This window comes from Manihot esculenta, chromosome 9 (assembly GCF_001659605.2).
Source record: "Manihot esculenta cultivar AM560-2 chromosome 9, M.esculenta_v8, whole genome shotgun sequence".
NCBI lineage: Eukaryota > Viridiplantae > Streptophyta > Magnoliopsida > Malpighiales > Euphorbiaceae > Manihot > Manihot esculenta.
Genome location: NC_035169.2, coordinates 11,332,341 through 11,353,716, shown reverse-complemented (window position 1 = coordinate 11,353,716; position 21,376 = coordinate 11,332,341). Strand labels below are relative to the sequence as shown.

At 32.1% G+C, this 21,376-nt stretch overlaps 3 protein-coding genes across 5 annotated transcripts; all 3 read right to left on the bottom strand.

The window, feature by feature from the left end:
• Positions 1-568: 568 nt before the first annotated feature.
• LOC110623448 (29 kDa ribonucleoprotein, chloroplastic) lies at positions 569-3,377 on the bottom strand. Its single transcript, XM_021768397.2, has 5 exons — positions 2,924-3,377; positions 2,679-2,780; positions 1,610-1,906; positions 1,075-1,179; positions 569-887 (listed from the first exon to the last, which is right to left on the bottom strand). The coding sequence occupies exons 1-4, from the start codon at positions 3,299-3,301 to the stop codon at positions 1,117-1,119; spliced, it is 840 nt and encodes a 279-aa protein (XP_021624089.1). The 5' UTR covers positions 3,302-3,377; the 3' UTR covers positions 569-887; positions 1,075-1,116.
• Positions 3,378-4,606: 1,229 nt separating this feature from the next.
• LOC110623090 (pentatricopeptide repeat-containing protein At2g37230) lies at positions 4,607-7,309 on the bottom strand. The gene has a single exon (XM_021767961.2). It carries the CDS (start codon positions 7,200-7,202, stop codon positions 4,923-4,925), a length of 2,280 nt encoding a protein of 759 aa, XP_021623653.2. The 5' UTR covers positions 7,203-7,309; the 3' UTR covers positions 4,607-4,922.
• A 540-nt stretch (positions 7,310-7,849) lies between these two features.
• On the bottom strand, positions 7,850-20,918 carry LOC110622285. 3 transcript variants are annotated; one of them, XM_021766750.2, is made up of 6 exons: positions 10,556-10,837; positions 10,414-10,470; positions 9,172-9,296; positions 8,709-8,779; positions 8,507-8,593; positions 7,850-8,417 (listed from the first exon to the last, which is right to left on the bottom strand). In XM_021766750.2, exons 3-6 carry the CDS (start codon positions 9,260-9,262, stop codon positions 8,157-8,159), a joined length of 510 nt encoding a protein of 169 aa, XP_021622442.1. In that variant the 5' UTR covers positions 9,263-9,296; positions 10,414-10,470; positions 10,556-10,837; the 3' UTR covers positions 7,850-8,156. The 3 variants fall into 3 exon arrangements, with proteins under 3 accessions (XP_021622442.1, XP_043816186.1, XP_021622444.1); XM_043960251.1 differs by lacking the exons at positions 10,414-10,470; positions 10,556-10,837 and adding an exon at positions 20,619-20,918; XM_021766752.2 differs by lacking the exon at positions 10,414-10,470 and having other exon boundaries at positions 10,556-10,836.
• Between the last annotated feature and the right edge of the window lie 458 nt (positions 20,919-21,376).

Sequence of the window (21,376 nt, the reverse complement as noted above, 5' to 3'; positions counted from 1 at the left end):
TGGATGTTTTAGATCTCAACCTACCTTGGCTTAGGCTCACGTGTAACAATATCAGGCTTGGCGACTTCGTTTATTTGGCTCCAACTGCAACACCAGTGACTTGGAGCAGCCTTTGAAGTGGGCTTCTTATTTTTAAGTTTGTTGGTTAATCTTTTGGTTCTAATGGTGAAGTGCCACTTTTTCTAACTACGGCTGTGGTTCCCTTCTGAGTTGTAGTGCAATAGTGTAGTTTTAGTGCTTGCATGTGTAATTTTTTCTTACTGGATCTATGATTTGCTATGGATTTGCTTCACTGTTGGCTTCTAAAGGTCGCCTGCAGTTGGTTCCTGATGGCTGGTGATCAAACAGGTGGTGAAGAAAGATCTTACAGAGTCACCTTATAGATTCGGATTTTGGATGTAATGGGTTATGGGCATTGGGCTGGTTTTATATTTTTGGGAGATTATCTTGATCCATGTTTGAAGCCTATATCATTACTGTAATGGGTTTAAGCCTGAAATCTATATAGAATCCATCATAATCAATGGCTACAATACACAACTAAGGAGTGTCCTTGCAAGTTGTAGACTTTGAAAAGGTAGAACCTCCTCCTGCGAGAGGAGAATTTTTAATGAAAAGATGTTCTTGCACACCACATATGGTAAAGCCAAGCTCAATAACGGATACATTAAATCTATAAATAGTCCTAAAATGATAATTCTTATGGTACTGGCACCCAAAACATACATCAAGAAGTTTCAATGCAGGGCTCTTGTTCATCTAAATGCATGCATCTAAGACACACATGGCTGTCATTTGTAGAAGCAATTTAGGAACAAGGATCATTTGGCGTATGTTTCAAGAACACCCATGCAGCCACAGATTGCAGTTGCTCATCTTCCAAGTCCCTGTCACAGAAATTTGAGGTTTTAGGTTGAAAGTACTTGTGTCTATAGACGTAACACTCAATGGTCTCATCAGAATCAAAAGAAAAAAAAAACAACTAGCTGGGAGCTAGAAGATGGATCAGACATTATTAAGTTTAGATAATCATTTTGTTCATGCACACGCATATATTTCAAAAAGATAAGGCACCTGCAGCATCTGTTCACCGAGAATACAGGAAAAGTATTGCACTCAAAATTGACGCCTTGGCCTGGCTTCCGCAACAGAGACGCGAATTGCTCTGCCATCCAATTCCTGCACCAAACAAATTTCACAAAGTACAGATCAACCTGCAGCTATTTATAATTAGAAGCACATTGACAAATGACATAATTAAGCATCAGGTTCCTGTTAAGAATAGTTTCATCATGACTAATGTATGAAATATTTAACTTCAAAATGGGATGTAAACAAACATCATGTATCATTCAGTGAGCCAGCTAGATGAAACACATATTAGAAAGCTCTTGCAAAAATTCTAATGTAGAAACCTACTAACTAGAATTGGATGCAAATCAACATGAAGTCAACAATACAAGAAAATGCATAACTATAACATTATTTAGTATCAACATAGAAAGCCTGGTTCAAAACTATGAGCATATCAGATTCAGCACAAGGCAGCAACCTGAAGATTATTTGAACAATAAATATATCATCACAAAAAAGAGAAAAATAAACTTACAGTGCCATTCAAGGACTCGATGGCATTTTCAACCTCCTCAGCTGAACTGTAAGTAACAAAACCAAATCCCCTTGATCTACCACTCTCTCTGTCATAAACCACCTTAGCATCCAGAACCTTCCCTTGCTCACTGAAGAAGGACTCGAGTGCCATGCTATCAACACTCCAAGAAAGGTTGCCAACATACAACCGGTTGGCAGAATCAAAGGTGTCACCACCTCGTGGACCTCTAGAAAAAGAAGCTTCCCTCTGAGGAGGAGGTCCAGAATTCACCCTCAATGCCCTACCCTCAAGTTCCTGCAATTGTAAAAAATACTTGCTCAGATGCATTAACCTTAAACACAGAATATAATCTATCACACAGGTAGGACAGAGAGGCACATTTATTCTCCACTAACCCTTTGTTTGGATCCTTAATTGTATGGGGGAAATGAGGAGAAACTAAGAAGGAGAAATAAAGAGAAAAGAAAAAAATAGAAATTTAACTTCCTTCTCATTGTTTGAATAGGTTTTTTAGAAGAGAAGATAAATATAATTTCTCTTTAAAGAAAAGATGAAAAATGACTACTATCCCCTTACAATTTTAAGAAGAGAAACTTTAAACTAAAGGGACATTAAAGGATTTTTAACACAAATAATCTTAATTCTCTCCATTTTGTCACCATTTCCCACCAAGTGATTTTCAACACAAATAATCTTTAATTCTCTCCACTTCTCTCCATTTCCCACCAAAGGTTTTGGGCTCATTTTAAGGGGAAAAGAAATACAACTTCTCTTCTCTTCTCCAAGAGAATTTTAAAAAATTGGATTTTCTTTTCTTTTCTCACCAATTCCCCCAAATCCAGACAAAGCATAAGTAAACTCCAGTGAATTTCAGCCCCACCTAAAACTAAGCTTTCATTCGCCAAAATAGTACTTTTGATTTCAACAATTAGGGAAAGAGTCTCAATCAAAAAGCAAGTAGTCTTAAAACCTTTTCACCAATCCATTCTGAGACACATACAGACATAGATGCAACACATTACCAAGTGATGTTCACAAAACATAAGGAAGGCACGATTCAACTTACATAGCCATTGAACTGTTGGACAGCTGCTTCAACTTCCTCAATAGTTGACATAGTCACAAATCCAAATCCTCTGCTTCTCCCAGTTACTTTGTCATATATCACCTATCCAAAACGAAAAACAGAAAAGGACCTCAGCATCTCAAAGTTTGTTTCAATAGTAAAAGAAGGGGGAAAGAGATGCTTTCAGAATGCAAATTATAAACAGGTACTACAAGAGTAAATTACAGAAAAAAGGCCAAGAATACCTCAACCATCTCAACATTTCCAGCGCTTTCAAACAAGCCAGCAAGCTGAGAACTGTCAACGCTGAAGGGAAGATTACCCACAAACAATTTGAGGTCGGGAGAGAGAGCGGCATCATGTCCGTCGCTAGCGACCTCCTCTTCTTGTCCGAACTCGGAAGAAACAGCGACGTTGGGAACGAAGCGAGAGGAAAAGGGTTGTCGGAGAGCTCCCAAGGAATGAAAAATTGAAGGGGGAATTGAAATGGGCTTGGCGTGAAGCCTAAGAGAAGAGGAAGGAGAGACAAAAAAGAGAGAAGTGGGTGTGTTGGGGTTGCAGGGGGATAGAGTTTTAGGACCCAGAGAAGGAAGAACCAGAGAGGAGGCTGAAGCGGTCGCCATGGCTATCCTCTTAACACTGAACTGGTAAGGATAAAGAGAGGGGGCGAGTTAGGAAGGATAAGATTTTTTAGGAAGACAAGGGTTTATAAAGGGGATATGGCCGTAAGGGCATGTTTGGGTAAACATGTTATATCTAAAAGATATTTTGCAAATTAGCCAGCTATGATTTGGAATGATTAATCACCTCAACTTATTGTGAATTTTCTATAGGGATAATAATATTTGCTGTTATGCAATTAATATTACAGGTCAAACAATCATTTGAAAATTATGTTTTAAATTTAGAAATACAAAAGTGATATTCAAAATATGGGAAATCATGATTTTTTTTTGAAAAAATTATAATATGCAGCATAATTCTCAAATTAAGAGGTTGTTAAATGAGATTAGATTGGCTCTGGATCCCAACTATTCAATTAAAATGGATACCCACATTGATTACGGTTCAAATTTGAATAGTTTTTATGAATATTAATTTTTTTTTTTTTTTTTAAAAAAAAGCTCCTATGAATATTGTGTTTAAATTGCTCCCAAAGACTATGGAATCAAGTTCACCAGGCAGCTATTTCTTGCTTTACCAATTTCCACGGAAGGTTTTTTTTTTTTTTGAAAGGAAGGGTAGAACTTGCCAACTTGGAAAGCCCGGGATGATAAGATGCAAACTATCAGATTATCGTCCAAAAAAGCCACAGGCCAAAACCACCATAGATATTTACCCACACAGAAAAAGCCCTTCTTATACTTGAGAAGAGAACTCCGCAACCATTTCTTGGCCATGGAATAAAATATATATACAAGTAAAATTACATTATTATTCAAGGGCAAAAAAAAAAGGAAAAAAGAAAAAATACGCACTACACAAAATATCTATACAGGAAAAATTTTGAGCTGGATATCAGCATATCCATATTACACTATCCAGCACCCACCACCAATGAGTTACTTCTGGTTCTAGCCTACTCCTAAAGAGGACTCGGCATATCTATAGCACGACTGCCAGAAAAAAAAAATGGTTTCTTGCAGTGAAAGATCATGTACCTTCAGATAATTGATAATAGAAATGAAATTAGCCATGGGAAATAGAGCTTATACTACATATAGATGAAGGAAGCTTAGCAACATGTATAAAATGTAGCTTACCTGTAATATGAGCAACATCAGTATCACAAGAAGCACTAGCTTTGAGGGAGTAAAATATTTTATTAGTTTCCAGAGCTTGGCAGCAGCCAGCTATCCCATTATAACATTTGATTCTGATTTTGGAGTTGGAAACTAGATTAAAGCAATTATATAAAGATCACAATGTGCACAAAGAAATAATTTCAAGGATGACATTAGCAACAAATAAGATCAGAAACAATCCATCCTCTGCAATTCTCAAGTATTAGAACCATCTAAAAGTTGAGAACATCCTGTCTAATTCAACTCTTCGAAATAATTCAACATGAAAAATGTTTCCCGTTTGAAGGAACAACACCTTATCTTCAAAATGATTAAACAGAACAATTTTACATTGCTTCCTCAAAAACTTATTATACTCAATGAAATGAGTAACAATTTTCCATGGAACGTTGAACTGTATCCTAACCATTAAACCAACGAAAAATTAAAAGCACTGCAATTAAACAGCAGCCTGTTTCTTTCCTTTCTTGTTTTCACGAGATTTCTCCCCTCCCTTTATCATTCTTGAGAGAATATCAGCCTGCTTTGTGTTACCCTCCTGATTAAGACTCTTAATCAAATCCTCACAGCTACTCCAATCTGTGACACCTCCTTTCTCCGTGATTTTACACAGTATTGAATATGCATTAAGAGTCTTCCCTGAAGCTAAGAGAGCATCCAACACTTTATCATAGCTTTTAAAGTCTACGTTAAAGTCCCTCTCCAATGCAAAGTCTAATAACTTAAGAGCAGCAATAGTCTTGCCTTTCTCACTAAGAACAGACAGAAGATCATCAAAATTGACATGATACCCACTATGCATTAGTAGCTCAATTCGTCCAAGGGCTTCCTCAACATGCCCTCTCGTGAGGAGAGCTTCCAAAATCTTAGGTACCAAGTCTGTATTCTCCTTCACTCCCTTATCCACCATACTCTTCATAACTCGGCTAGCAGTTTGAACCCTCCCATCCTCAAACAGACTCTCCATCACTGACCTGAATACTGATGAATCTGGGACATGCCCTTCGTCGATCATTGCATCCAAAGCTGTTTTCGCATCAGCAGGCTCACCTTTCCTAAGGTAGCTCTCAATCAGCAACATGTAAGCATCTGCATCTCGAGGAACCCCTCTCCTACCCATGATCTTCATAATTTCAAAAGCAGAATCAGGACACCCTTCTTTTGAATGCCCACGGATCAAATTATTAAAGGCATTTGGATCCTGAACGCCCTTTTTCATCAACTGCCGGAAAAAAATTTCTGCTTTTCCTGTTTGCCCATGACTGCAAAGATACTGAATCATAGAGTTATAAGCACTGGACTCCATTTCCATATTACTCTGTGGCCTCAAAATAATTTCCTTCTCAATAAGTTTATCCAACAACTTCATCGCCCTATCATACTCCTCAGCCTTACAGAAATTTTCTATCAAGACACCATAATGGCCAGCCTCCGTTGGTATGCTCAATCGTATCATTGCCTTTAGCACATCCTCAGCAGCTCTCAAATCTCCAGCCTTGCACTGGCTAGACAACAAACTCATAAATATGGAATTATCCTTCGGAGCAAGATGCCTCGCCACCATCTCCTTCAAAATCTCTTTAGCTTCTGTCATTTTCCCAGCAGAACAAAGCCCTGGCAACAAAGTCGAATAAGTTTGAGCATTAGGATTGATACCAAATGACTTCATCTCCTCAAGCAACCTCAGCCCGTCATCCACTCTATCTACGGCCACATACCCTTTAATCATAGTTGTATAACTAATAACTGTAGGAGCTATGTTCTTCCCCTTCATCTCCACAAACACCTTCTCTGCCTCCTCCATCTTTCTAAATCTAAAATACCCATTGATCATTGTATTATACGTAACCACATCAGGGGATATCCCTCTACTCTTCATGTCCTCATAAAACCTCATGGCTGTTTCAAACCTCAATGACAAGAAGAAACCCCAAAGCATAATGTTATAAGTATGCCTAGTCGGCTCAATCCCTTCACTCAACATCTTATTAAAAAACCTCTTAGCCATCATATACCTCCCTCTTCTCAAAATCACCTTAAACAAAGCATCATAACTCTTAATTGACCTTTCCACACCCAATTCAGCCATTTTCTGAAATATCTTAACAGCTTCTTGAACTATCCCAGCCTTACCATAACTCTCAATTAGCACTACGAACATATCCTCATCCCACTGAACACCCTTCTTTGGCATATCCAATAGAATACAACGAGCGTGATTAAGCTTCGCAGCTCGACCCAAAATCTCAATAATCTTCATATGGGTCTCACGGTCGTGTTGGAAAAACCCAGCCCGTTCAACCCACCTAAAGAACTGGAGTGCATGCTCAGAGTTGCGAGCACCGTGCAGAACATTATAGACTAAAGAGTGGTCAAACTCGGGGACCAAATCCCGGATCGAGTTCTGCAACCGGGTCGTCCAAGCCCGACTAGCCATCATTCTGCATATTATATCCTCTAATTTTTCTGGGTTCGGACGCTTACCTCGCATGATCCGCTGCTGCTTTTGATTCTCCGGAGCCCCATTTAGAGACTCGTTTTCGTACTGGTGTTGTGAGCTAGGTGGCGGGATTTCTGTGACTGTGGAGACTGGATCTTGGGTTAAAGTGCAGAAATGGAAGGGACTGATGAAATATGGGAGTGAAAGTCTGGGGATAATAGGATAAAGCCGAGCTTTGTAAATTTTAGAGAGGGTTAAAGAAGCCATTAGTGAGGACATTAACGAGTTCAAATCTATGGGTGCTTTTCTTCTTCTGAATTCTGATCTACATTACTATACATGGAAGAGAAGAAAGCAGCACAGCAACAAAGCTAGGGTTTAAGCCTTTACTTGGGTTTTAAGTTTTGGGTTTTTACACTGGGCTGGTTTCAATTGATTTTTGGAGCCCAAATTCCAAAAACCCTAATAGGTAGTCTAAGATTTTGTTATTAATATTATTAGAAAATTATTATTTAATTTTTAGATTTTTAAAAATATATTAAAATATTTTTATTTTTTCAAACTGCTTATTATTTGATATTTTTATTTATTGTAATGATTAAATAATTATGATTTTAAAATTATAAAACTGATTAAAAACAAAGATATTTTAATTATTTTACAAATAACAACCATTTAAATAGATAAAGAAAAATATATAAATTAAATAATTAATTTTATTAAACTGTGTAAACTAAATAATAAATTTTTTAAAGGTATTAAAATGATTTTACACGTTTAAAGGTATAATATGTAATTTTTTAAGTTATTAATTGAATTCAAGCCTTCACAATTTTTGTTCAATTTCATTTTCTCTTTGGAAATACCTCTCTTTTCTCTGTATACAATTAAAATCATCCCCCTGCAATGCAGTAAGCAAGCACACCTTGAAGTAATGGGATTGAATTGCATCACTGTTCTTACTGAATAAATTGGCTCGTTCCGGCCGTAAGATCCAATTGTTTACAGCTACTAATGCAGTATCTTTGTGTGTTGAGTTACTCTAAAAATTCCATATTTTTTTTTTTAAAGGAAAACAAGGAGTCATATAACTTAACTACTTAGGAACTGCAAGTAAGAATGAGCAAAAACTGAAGAGCATAGGCAAAAACGAGTATCCTTCTCGGCGTCATTTGGGATCCAGCAGTTGAAGATTCTACTCGTCCTGTAGGCAAAGATTACAATCATGTGTGTTCAATGGCGCTTTCTACCACCACCTTTCTTCTTTCCTCGATTCTTCTTTCCACTCTCCTTCTTCTTCCCTTTACCAACCATGTGGTTACCAGAATCATTATTTTTTGATGGGGCTGGGTTTAACATATGCTTCACATCAAGTACACCATTTCTGAAATAACCATCGCTTGATCTCAGCACCCCATTCTCGGGTTTGCGCTTTTCTACTGATCTTTTAGCCCCACCACCAAGCTTACCTCCAAAGCGTCCAAGAATCATATTCTATAATATAGAACTATTAGCACATTCATCATAATAATGAAAGGGCTTGTGCAGTCAAATGAATTAGCAATTTCAAAAAAATGAATTACCTCTTGAAGCATTTTCTCCTCTCTTTCCTTTTGTTTCTTCATTTGCACACGTGCTACACTTAAAGGCAGCCTTTGTTTCTTTGGAGGCTGTGTTGAAGACACAAATAGAATAGAAATATTTAGATAGCTTTCAAGGCAGAAACCTCACCTTGGTAATTGAAAACATTTCAGGTGTGTGTCTTGCCAGATACACAGATCTTACCTTGCCCCCGAGAGACACTACTTTCTGGTTCTCCAAGTCTTTCCTCTCTTTCCATGTCATATGTGAGGCATCTGGATGGAAAGTATCAAAGTTAAAGAATGCTGGATAAAAGCTTACTATTATCAATCTCAATGCTCCGACTTCTTGATAACATCCGGCCCATCCTACTATCATTCACTATGGATCTTCATCAAATGCAAGTCAAATATATATTTCTGCACTCCAATTCCTGATTGTTGGGAGTGGAGCTTTATTATCATTATTCATTATTATTATTGATCTCCATCAACTTGTTTTTTTAAGAATTGTTCAGAAGGGAGACTCATTCCAATGTGACTTGTTAATCAACTATGCTTACAACTAGAGAACTCCCTGAAATGTAATTTCCATTTGTTAATATCAGCCATTAAACATTTACTATGCAGTAGTTAAAAAGATAAGATTAGAGAAAACAGATAAATACCCAAAAACTCAATGTCTTTCATAATCTTTTTGAAGTCCCAATTACGGTCCTTGCTATCCATAGCATCACTTGTTTGGTTTCTCTTCTTCATTTTCTTTGCCTTATTTAGGTTCCAGTTACTTCAACTACAAAGAAAAACTAACAGTGTAAGTCCTAACTAAATACCTGCATATATAGATACATCAAAAACCCAAATAAACTGGAGGAAGAGAAAAACATAAAGTACAAAAAGCAAAATTGCAAATCAGTCATCTTATCTTCCACCAGAATCTCCAATGATTACCCACAAAAAAATCACAAATATCAACCATAAACAACCCAATTTCAGAAGGTTTAGATATAAGTTTCAGACCTCATACCAAACAAATAAAAATCCTATGTTACCTCCTTTTATACATTTTAAACTCATTGAAGCTTTGCAAAAAATAATTAACCTTTCACTGTTCAAACCATCCCAAATTTGATTACTACCACCTGCATACTCTCCAAAACCAACTGATTTTTTTTTTTTGAAATTCAATAGATGGGGAGTAAACAGGTCAAATATCTGAACCTGAATCCAAAACATAAAATACCTACATGTTATCTAGCTTGATTATGTCATTGTTCAGTTGCTCATATATTTCTCAGGCACCGACTTTGTATGACATGAGGGATGGACATAGATAAACATGGTTTGTTAACAGTTTAGCCTTCAACGGCTAATATTTTGTTGGTTTATAATATCTACAATAACACATCATTGATTCTGAAACAATGATGTTGTTCATCAGTCGGTTTATAATATTCAATCTGCTGTGCAGAGGAAGCAAAAGCCAAGAATGGTTTTGTAGGACAGAGAATAAAACAACCATTAGAACCAGCAGCACAAAAACAACTAGTATCAACTATATTATTCCAAAGACCAGAATAATTAGAAAGACAAAAAAATCCACAAAGCCATATACTGTACTTCGCTTCACATACTCGCAAATACTCTTTCCAAAACCAACTTCTAAATTAAGTTTAACTCTAACATATTCAGCACATTACTACAAGCTAAAAACAACCCACCAAAAGCTAATACCAAAATCCACCAGAAAATTCTTAAAAAAAAAAGAATCTTAAAACTCATCTCAGATCTCATTAAAACAAAACAGATTAAGAAATGAAACAAAAACCCGAATCACTATCAACTAACATAAATGAAGAGGGGAAAAAAGAATTAAAATAACCTTCCTTTTACAAAAGTATAATTCCTACCTTCAAATACAGAAACGACTCACAAACAAAAGAAAATCAGAAACCCGCAGCTCGGATCTGAAAACATTGTAGGTCAAATTAAACGACTGAAAAACCTCAAAGTCTAGGGCTTTTTGTAAAAAAAAAAAAAGATCAGTTTTACCTTCTGTGCTCTGTCTCTCTCTCAATCTCTTGTGTGTATCTATATATGTATCTCTCGTCGTCCACCTCTCTCTGCAATCTGTATCTAGTAGACGAAGCAAGTAGATCTGAAGAGGGGTCTTTAGGAAAGGCCACGAAGTTAAAAATAACAAAGCAAACTGCTCTCTTTCTTTTCAAGTTTATAGAGGGATCAGAAGAAGCTCTCAATTTTCCAGGGAAAAACGGATAGTAAAATTGAAAAGAGAGATATATATAAATGGATTTTTTTTTTTTTTTTTGGTTGGCTGGCATGGCTTCCCTTTTTTATTAAGAAAAACGACAACTAAAAAAATATTAATGTTTTTAATTGTATATTTTTTTTTGTTTTATGTATGTTAGTAGTATTTTAATTATTGTTTAATTTAACTAAAAAATTTATTTTTATACGTTAAAATAAAATAATTATTTTTTATTTGTAAATGTTAATATTATGATTTCTCTATTTTAAAAAATAAAATTCCTAAAGTTATTAATTTTAGTGAAAGTACTTCAGCTTTCTTTTAATATCTAAACTGATTGATTAAAAGTAGACAACATAACTAAAATATTTGAGCAGAACAAATTTTACCAATTTTATGAAATAAAAGAAATAATAAAACAAAATACTTAAAAAGTAATATACATTTTTCTCTTCTCATTAATGTCATTTTCTGAACCATATTCTCTTTTTATCTATGCTTTGTTTTTTCCTTTTCAATAAAGCCAGATTTGTGGGAAGCATATGAGAGACTATTTTTAATAGATATTAGGAAGTAAGAAAATTTAGACATAAAATTCATCTTCTGCATTATACTTAACAAAAAAATAATAAAAATAAGAATTGAATGTGAATAGTATATTTTTATCTATCATAATATAGTATTCACTTTTCCTGCAGAAACAAAAAATTCTTATAATTAAAGAGTGTGGATGGGATCGAGTTCTTTTCGAATTGGATGCTCAGGTACTTGTGATGTCAGTTAATTAATTGTGTTTTGTTAGATGATTTATCGTCTTTTGGCCTTTTGGTTCAAGATTGTAAACTGCTTCTATCTAGTTATGAGGAAGCAAAGTGTGTTTTTGTTCATAGATCTGCGAATGATGTCGCTCATGTTCTAGCAACATCGGCTCATTCTGAGTCAGGTCAAGAGTTTGGATTGATATCCCTCCTCCTCATATTGTTTCTTTGTTCTCTTTGAATTAAAGAAATTTTCTTGTTATTTCAAAAAAAAAAATATGACTCAAAAAAATTTTAATTAATAAAAAATATTAAAGATATACTTTGATCTTACGTTTTTTGATAGCCCATTCTAACTGGTTAAGGTTAAATCATTAACTAATTCAGATTTTGTTAGAGGTTCGGATTGAGAAGAACCAACCGTTAATGCTAAATGAGAAGCATCAAAATTTTTGACATCAAATATGACTAACTTTTTGCGAACATGTTCTTTCTTTTTTTTTTTGAAAAGGGGGCTTTGAACAATAACGGAACTCTGGAATATTATCATCACTAAAAATTTGGATTACTCTAAATACAATTTCAGAGGTGTTTTTCACCCGTGAGCTCAAGATGACTTAAAATATTCTATTATATATTTTTGTCACAATTGATGGAATTGATGCTCTGTTTCTTATGCTGTTAACTCACGTAGATGCAAAAATTCTAATGAGATCAGCCGCAAGCCTCTCGAATACAACAAATGTAGTAATTAGTGTTGTATCGTCAAAAACAATGCTCAGTTTATACTTACAAAGTAATGAATATATAAATAATATTATTAATTTATTTTTTAACTTGAAAAACCTATAATCAGTAAAAAAAAAAATACCAAGGCACCGGAGATTCTTCAACATGTCACATTTATTGTTATACTAAATAGTATCAATATAATTCCTTGTGCTACTCTTACAACGAGGACACGCTTTATACCATCAACCGGTTGTTGAATCTATATTTTTAATTGTTGCCATGAGAACTTAACATCTGTTTTCAAAATATATTAAATAATATTCAAATAAAGGGATAGAAAATTAAAAAATATGTATATACCTTCTCGGTATGAATATCTAATGAAAGTAATTCTTCAATAGTTCTTTTGTTGGCATTTCTCTCTGCTTCTAGATCAATTGAAGGTTCTTCAATTACTTCTGCTTTTTCAATTTTTGTTATATTTTCAGGCAAGTTACAATGAGAAATCATAAAATATATATATATATATATTCAATTAAAATTTGTATTACGTTTTGATGTATTACTTTTTTACAAAATCAACTTCTTCTGGAATCTCAAAATTAATGTGGATTTTTATCGCTAAAGTGCTATTAATATTAACAGCATCTAAAAAAAGGATTAATAAAAATAACAGAGAAAGAGAAAAAGAAAACGAACACATAAATAATACATTTAATAAATATTCACATATGTTATAATTTATATTATAAAAATGGAAGAAGCATCAAATTTATTTGTTTTAAAAAAATATCTAATACATATAAACTTATTAAATAGGTAATTAGTTTTAGTTAAAATAAATAACTTTATCTAAAATTCTATATGCACTAAAATCACTAAAAGGTAGCAATTTTTATTCAACAATTATAAATAGGATGAAAGTCAACAACATTTATACCGTTCAATGGTAACTCAATTTAACTAAATCGTGTATTGATATATTTAAATAATTATTTAATAATAAAATAATTTTATATTATGCGGAAGATATTATTTTAATTATAAAACTATTTTAATTCAAATGTACTAATTTTAATATTATAAAAACATCTTACAAAATAAATAACCAATATTATTAAAAACCACTGCAAATATCAATATATAATTATTTAAATTATTATATATTGAATTATATTTTTGAATTAAAATATAAAATTAAATTTCAAAATAAAAATAATTAATATAAATAATCTCTACTATAAGGGTAAGATAGCATCTGATAAGTTTTTTATTAGTTTTTATCATTATACATATATATAAATACAAATAAATAATACATTTAATGAATATTCATATATGATATAATTTATATTATCAAAAACGGAAGAAGCATACAATTCAATTTTAAAAAAATCTAATAAATATAAACTTATCAAATAAATAATTAATTTTAGTTAAAATAAATAATTTAATATAAAATTCTATATGTACTAAAATTATTAAAAGGATAACAATTTTTATTCAACAATTATAAATAGGAAGAAACTCCATTAAGTGGTAACTCAGTTTAACTAAATCATGTATTAATATATTTAAGTAATTATTTAATAATAAAATAATTTTATATTGCGTGGAAGAGATTATTTTAATTTAAAATTTATTTTAATTCAAATGTCACTAATTTTAATATTATATAAATATCTTCAAAAAAAAATAACGATTATTATAAAAAATGACTGCAAATATCAATATATAATTATTTAAATTATTATATATTGAATTATATTTTTGAATTAAAATTTAAATTAAATTTCAAAACGAAAATAATTAATATAGATAATCTCATGTCACAGTATTACAATATACAATTATTTGATATAAGAGTCCATATAATATTATTTTCATAAAAAACTATATATTATTATGGAATTATCCAATTGATTTGTTTTTTCATTTATCAAATTAATATTCAGTTGTAATCATCAGAAAAAGAAACTATTTTTTGATTTAATATACTAAAGTATATTTTTTAAAAATAAAAACAACTAAAAAACAATTTTTTAATTGATGTTTAGATGTTTAGTTTTTATTTTTTAACTAAGACTAATTTATGGTCAATTTAATGTAATTAATTGTAACAAATTTTAGTTGTAAAAATATAACTGCAACGAATATATATATATATATTATATATATATAATTAATGCTTATGGATAATTCTAAAAAACGTACATTCACAATCCCCGGCTCTTAAAATTTAAAGAAAAAAATGCCTCCTCCAGCTCTCTAAACCTAACACACTCAACCCTATCCTTCTTTTTCATACCACCATCACGACAAACAAATCGGGCTTCTCTGCAATCCACACAACAGTTCTCACAGATTCAATGTCCTCAAAGATGCCTCTCATAATTTTCTTAAATTAGCATCAAACCCATATTTTTCCATCGCTACAAAGGCATGGACCTAACACATCAAACCCTAACACATCAAGCCCTAACCCTCTTCCCCAACAACGCCACCACAACAAATAAACCAGTCTTTTCCCTGGATGTCGTGTCTCTCCTCTGCTGCATCTCTTAAATAACCATCTCGATTTCTAACGACAGCTTTCTCAGATCCAGATCCAGATCCAACACCCCTAAAACACCTAACCCAATTTTTTTTATCCAATGCAACAAAACGAAGGCATGGATCTTCCTAATTCACACGCACATGCATCGCTGACGACCTCTGCTCAACTGACAGCAGCTATACTACTGGATGAGTGATTCAGCAAAAGGAAAAATGTCCCTCTAAAGGAAATATTTTCAGTAAATTCGACATGAAGTCAGGATATTGACAGATTCAAATTGACCCTAAAAATCGATATAAAACGACATTTACTGTTCCCTTTGGACAGTATGAATGAAATGTAATGCTCTTTGGATTAAAAAATGCACCTTCAGAATTTCAGAAAATAATGAATGATATTTTTAACTCTTATTCAAAATTTTGCATAGTTTATATAGATGATATTTTAATATTCAGCCGAAGTATAGAAGAACACTTTAAACATTTAAAAACGTTTTGTATGATAATAAAAAAGAATGGGTTAATACTAAGTAAAACTAAAATGAACTTGTTCCAAACTAAAATAAGATTTTTAGGTCACTATATAGAATAAGGTAAAATCCAACCTATTGAAAGAACAATGGTCTTTGGAGACAAATTTCCAGATGAAAGAACTAATAAAGTCCAACTGCAAAGGTTTTTAGGATGTTTAAATTATGTTATAGACTTTTATCCAAATTTAAATAGGATGATAAAACCTCTCCATGACAGATTAAAGAAAAATGCAAAGCCATGGACTAAAAAACATACAAATATTATAAGACACATAAAAACACTAATAAAAGAAATTTCATGTTTATATCTTCCTAATCCAGAGGTTTTTAAGATTGTAGAAACTGATGCTTCAGATATAGGATATGGAGGAATTCTAAAACAAAGAATAGATGGTAAAGAGAGAATAATCAAGTTTACCTCGGGACACTGGAACTCTACCCAGATAAATTACTCCACCATTAAAAAAGAAATTCTAAGCATTGTGATCTGCATAAATAAATTTCAATCTGATCTATTAAACCAAAAATTCTTAGCTAGAATTGATCGTAAAGCTGCAAAAGATGTTTTAAAGAAAGACGTTAAAACCTTGCCTCAAAACAGATTTTTGCTAGATGGCAAGCGATTTTAAATATTTTTGATTTTGATATTGAATTTATTAAAGGTAGTAAAAACAATATTCCAGACTTTCTAACACGAGAATGTTTACAGCAAAATGGTTCGAAAGAAGAGCAAAAATAGAGATAAGGAGAGAAGCCCAAGCCCAACTCCTAAAGCCCTGTCTGAACATTCGGATGAAATTAATAAAACCCAAATAAAACCCCAAGACCAAAGCCAGACAGACTTTAAAAATTGGATTGAGCAACTAAGCCAATCCCCAGAAGTCCTTAAAGCCCTGCAGGGAATGGCATCCTCTTCAGGAGCCTCAGGTATGAATCTAAACTCTAAAGCGATTGTACTCGTTCATGGTACAACTAGTCTGTCTCAAACGGTAGACAGTAAAGACTTATCAAATCAGTTAAAGGCTGTGGATTTGCCAAAAATCCAATCATCTTTCCATGGAGGCACTCATAAATGGTCTTTTAAAACAAATTCAGAGTTTGAAATAGAACTAGAACAAGGTTTTGAAAATGTAAATCCATGGGAAGTAATTCATAAAAATTATCCTGAAAACTGGTATTTCCGGCCAGTGGATATTTTAAAAACCCAAGAATACTATCAGAATGTTTTAGAACAATCTGATTCAGTTCAAGTAAAACATACTTTTGATAGAAATAATAAAAATGTAATTTTATATTCTTCCTTAAAAATAAAAAGAGTTCTTCATCCTGCCGATTGGCCGGTAAAAGGTTTGAGTACACCAATTGCATTAAAAAATTTAAATCGGTTTTACCCATCATATAATTATTTTGATTATATTGATGCATGGAAGAACGTTTTAAATATTCAAAATCCAACATGTACTCATTCATGGCTAATTTATTTTGATAGCAGTACTATTAAAACCACCACAAGGTTTTCGAATTGGTTTTTCAAATGGTGGACTTTCAGAGGTATAACTGATGATATTTTGTCCTCAGAGGTATCTCAATTATATCAGTATTTCAAACAAAATTTTAAACCGCATCAAAGTGAGAAGTATATACCTCCTCTAATGTATTTTTGTATGAATTTCTTTATTCCTTGGGTATATCAGTGGTTCTTTGATTTCTCTTATATCACTAAACTAAATATTCCCATTATAGCTAAAAAACATAAAATAAAATGGTGGGGATCATTCAAGAATTCCACCACGGAAGCCCATGTTAAAAACCTTATTCTAAAACAAGCCCAGTTTCCTGCTATTTCTTATAGTAGTAAACTGACTCTACAAGAGCAGCCTAGTTTTGGAGCCCAAAAGGCCCAATACCAAGCCCTGCTTGCAGCAGCTAAAACCCCAGAAGAATACAAGCTCATTTGCGAAAGCATGTGTAAACAGCTTGGTTCTGAAGGATCATTAAAATCTATAAAACAGGAATTGGCTAAAACAGACAGTTCCAGCTCAAGCATAAAATCTTCAAGAAGACCATATGCTAAAACCTCCAAGAAAAAAGCTAAAGGGAAGAAGAAAGAGTCAAGCTCAGATTCAGAGTCGACAGCATCAGAAACGTCATCCTCTGATAAAAATCTGGTTTCTTCAGGCAACAGCAATGAAGATGACTATTACGGGATCCTACCAGCAATTAAAATCAAAAGTAAAACCACAAAGGTAAAGAAAAAGAAGGATAAAACAAAGAAGGATAAAAAAGAAAAGAAGAAGAAAAAGAAGCAGGACACTTCATCCTCTTCATCATCAGACTCAGAGTAAAGCAAACAATTTTCTGTGAAAAGTAAAACTGGTGACAGACAAATTATTACTCAGCCAAAGACAAAAGCAGTAAAAGACGTGGCAGACAAACTATTCATCTACAGTAAAAAGAACAGACAAAATACTGTTCATGAACAGTGCCAGCCGCGTGAAACAACAGTAAAACTTCTTGTGACCCAACAGTAAAGCCAAAAATTTCTCTATAAAAGGGAGTCTCTCCCCTTGTGAAGGCACACACTTGTAATCCCTCTCTCTCTTTCTATTTTCTCTATCTTCACATTTCCTCTGTAAACTCTCTCTCTTTTAAATTCCAGAAGCTTACATATTATATATATTTTAAAACTTTTATTAAATTAGTAACGGATAGAAATCCGTTACTAATTTGATAAAATAAAAAATATATATTAAATCTATATTTCGTTATTAAATTGTTGTTAATTTTTAAAAAATATTTAAAAAATTTTATTAATTTATTAATTTATTTCATTATATTTTACATTAAATAATAATTTAATTATGGTAAACTATTAATTTTTTCATTGTATTTTACATTAAATATTAACTTTAATATTTTAAATTTTATTAATTTTATGAGAAAATTATTATAAAATAACATGAGAAAAATTGAAAAAAATGTGAGAGAATGGAAAAAAAATGAGATATAAAAGAGAAAATAAGAAAAGAAAGAAAATAGAAGAAAATAATGATAAAAATGAAGAGAAATTAAGGAAAAAGGGGAAAATTAAAGAAAATGAGAAAAGGGGAAGAAAAAAGAGAAAAAAGAAAAGAAAATGAGGGAAAGATGAAGAAAAAATGAAGAAAAATAAAGAGAAAATGAAGATATAGAAAAGAATGAAAGAAAAAAGTTAGAGTATATATATGAGAGAAAAGAAAGTAAATGAATGAATAATGAAAGAAAAGGGAAAATGATAGAAAGTGAAAGAGAAAATGGAAGAAAATGGAAGAAAATAAAGGAAAATAGAAGAAAATGAAAGAAAAGGATATGAGAGAAAATAAAGAAAGTGAAACAAAAATCAAGAGATAAAAGGAAAATTAATAATGAAAGAAAATTGGAGAGAAAATTAAAGAAAATGGAGTCAATAATTAAGAGAAGAAAATAAAATAAGGGAAAAATGAAGGAATAAGGAGAGGAGAAGAAAGAAAATGAATGAAATGAAGGGAGATAAAATGGGTGGGTGTATAAATACGCGAATTAGTAACGGATTTAGTAACGAATTGAATCCGTTACTAAATTAAAAAAAAAAAAACTCCGGCGAAATAAAATAAAAAGGCGATAATATTCTATAAATTTTAGTAACGGATTTTTTAATCCGTTACTAATTTTTAGATTAGTAACGAATTTAGTAATAGATTTTTTCTGTTATTAAATAAAAAATAAAAATGCGAGATTTTAAAATAAAAGCGCATTATTTTATTTTCTAAAATTTAGTAACAGATTATAGAATCCGTTACTAATTTTCAAATCAGTAACGGATTTAGTAACAGATTATATCCGTTACTAACTTAAAAAGAAAATATGAAATTTCAAAAAATAAAAAATCAATTTTTTATTAAAAAAAAGTAACATATTAAATCCGTTACTAAACCCATTACTAATTATGTAATAGATTGTATTCGTTATTAAATCCGTTACTATTTTATTCATTGAATTTATTTATTAAATAACCGATTTAGTAACAAATTTACTAACGGATTTAGATCCGTTACTAATTTTTAGCTAATTTAGTAACGGATTTATATCAAATTTCAAAATCAGTTATTAAATTTGTAAATAATTTTATTAAGTAACAGATTTAGTAACGGATTTGTTAATTCGTTACTAAATAATAAAAATTACTAAAAGGAATACAAAATCCGTTACTAATCCGTTACAAATTTATAACGAATTCTGATAGATTTTTGTAGTATCCGTTACTTATCCGTTACAAATTTATAACGGATTTAAATCCATTACTAATATCCGTTACTATTCTGATAGATTTTTGTAGGGTGAAGTTTTGCCAAAAAATAATTAACCGTTCACCATTCAAACCATCCCAAATTTGATTACTACCACCTGCATACTGTCCAAAACCAACTGATTTTTTTTTTTTGAAATTCAATAGATGGGGTGTAATCTGGACCTGAATCCAAAACATAAAATACCTACAAGTTATCTATGCTTTAAACAAAGATATCAATATGTAAAATAGATATATCACTTAAAATGAACACCTTACAATTGTTAAATTTGAAGAAATTTAATGACATGGTATGCATAAAAAAACATTTAAACATTTTCAAGATAATTACAAGAAAAGAAATAACATCTGCAATAGCAAAAATGTACTCGGTCAAAGTCGGAATAACTTTTAAGCAACTGTTAGAGCTAATTGCTTCATAAATTAAAAAAAATAGAAAGATGACCTCTACCAAGAGCAGCAATTAAGGTCATTAATTCAAAGTAGAGAATCATCATAATCTATAACAAATAGAATCATTACAGCATGCAGAATATATATATTGGGTTTATTTTGGGAAAAAAAAATCATTTGCTATAAAAGAATTCAAATGAATTCTTTCACATTATTGTGAACTTTTTTTTAAGAAACTGAATTCTTTCACTCTAAACATGAGAATTAGTAAAAAAAAAAAATCAACTTAATTAAATTCTTGCAAAATTCTTCATTCCAAACAAGGATTATGAATATAATGTGCTGCCTTTTCTCCTGTTACTCAACATTCAAGAGAGAGCAATTTTGAATGGTAAAGTGGACGATTTTAACAAGCAGAATTGACAAACTCAACAAATTTATAAAATCTGCTTCAATTTTCTTTGGGCAACAATTTCAACCTCCACATGAGTACGAGAAGAATTACCGCTAGACCTAAAGGGAGAAATTTGTGAATTGAAAAACTGACCTCACACGTCACACCTGATATACAGCTTTTCGGTTGTCCAACTTTGAATCTTCAACGAAGGGAATGGGACGGGACGGAGGAGTAGCTAATGAGCAGGACGGCGCGATCGAGAATCAATCCTGCGATTCTGGACGGAGCAATAGCGGAAGAGGATGAGGCAGCTGAGAACCGAATCTGCTATTTGTAGCAGTTGTGCATGCGACAATACAGGGGGGCGGCGCACAGATAAATGGGCAAAGCATTTGGCCGGTTTGATTTAGTTCCAGATAAAATAACAGATTCTTTGAAATAGAAAGAAGTATGCCCAAATCGAAATTGCATTGAATACCAAAATCTTTCAGTTCAGTTATCAGAGCAGATATGGGCCATGTTTGCATATTTGTGTTAAGGAATACTGCATGAATTTATTATGTGATGTTAAATTAGTTCCGTGTTCTCGTGCAAGCTTTTCTTTAATTCTAAGAATTTGGGCAAATAGTGGTCCGGTTTATGACCAAGAGTTATAAGAATTCTTATGCAATTGTTAGTGATGCAAAATCGGTTCGGTTTTAGATCTAATATGGCCCTATTTAATTGGGCCATTTTTGCTTAGGGAATATTGCTTGGGCCATTTTTGTTCTGTGATGGGCTTGGTGCCCTTTTCATCGAGTAATAAATTTTCCAAAAAAAAAATCGAAATGTAAAATTACATAATTTTTTTGTCAATAATTAATTGGAAAAATTTTCAGCATTGAATAGAAATATTAATTAATAAATTT

Bases quoted from the DNA above. Each gene is read 5' to 3' on its own strand.
- LOC110623448 (XM_021768397.2), bottom strand. From the start codon at position 3,301: ATGGCGACCGCTTCAGCCTCCTCTCTGGTTCTTCCTTCTCTGGGTCCT. The intron at 2,781-2,923 runs GTATTCTTGGCC...CGTTTTGGATAG, and splicing joins GAAATGTTGAGATGGTTGAG to GTGATATATGACAAAGTAAC. The intron at 1,180-1,609 runs GTAAGTTTATTT...TGTTTGGTGCAG, and splicing joins TCGAGTCCTTGAATGGCACT to GAATTGGATGGCAGAGCAAT.
- LOC110623090 (XM_021767961.2), bottom strand. From the start codon at position 7,202: ATGTCCTCACTAATGGCTTCTTTAACCCTCTCTAAAATTTACAAAGCT.
- LOC110622285 (XM_043960251.1), bottom strand. From the start codon at position 9,262: ATGAAGAAGAGAAACCAAACAAGTGATGCTATGGATAGCAAGGACCGT. The intron at 8,594-8,708 runs GTAAGATCTGTG...TCTTCAACACAG, and splicing joins TAGTGTCTCTCGGGGGCAAG to CCTCCAAAGAAACAAAGGCT. The intron at 8,418-8,506 runs GTAATTCATTTT...TCTATATTATAG, and splicing joins AGGAGAAAATGCTTCAAGAG to AATATGATTCTTGGACGCTT.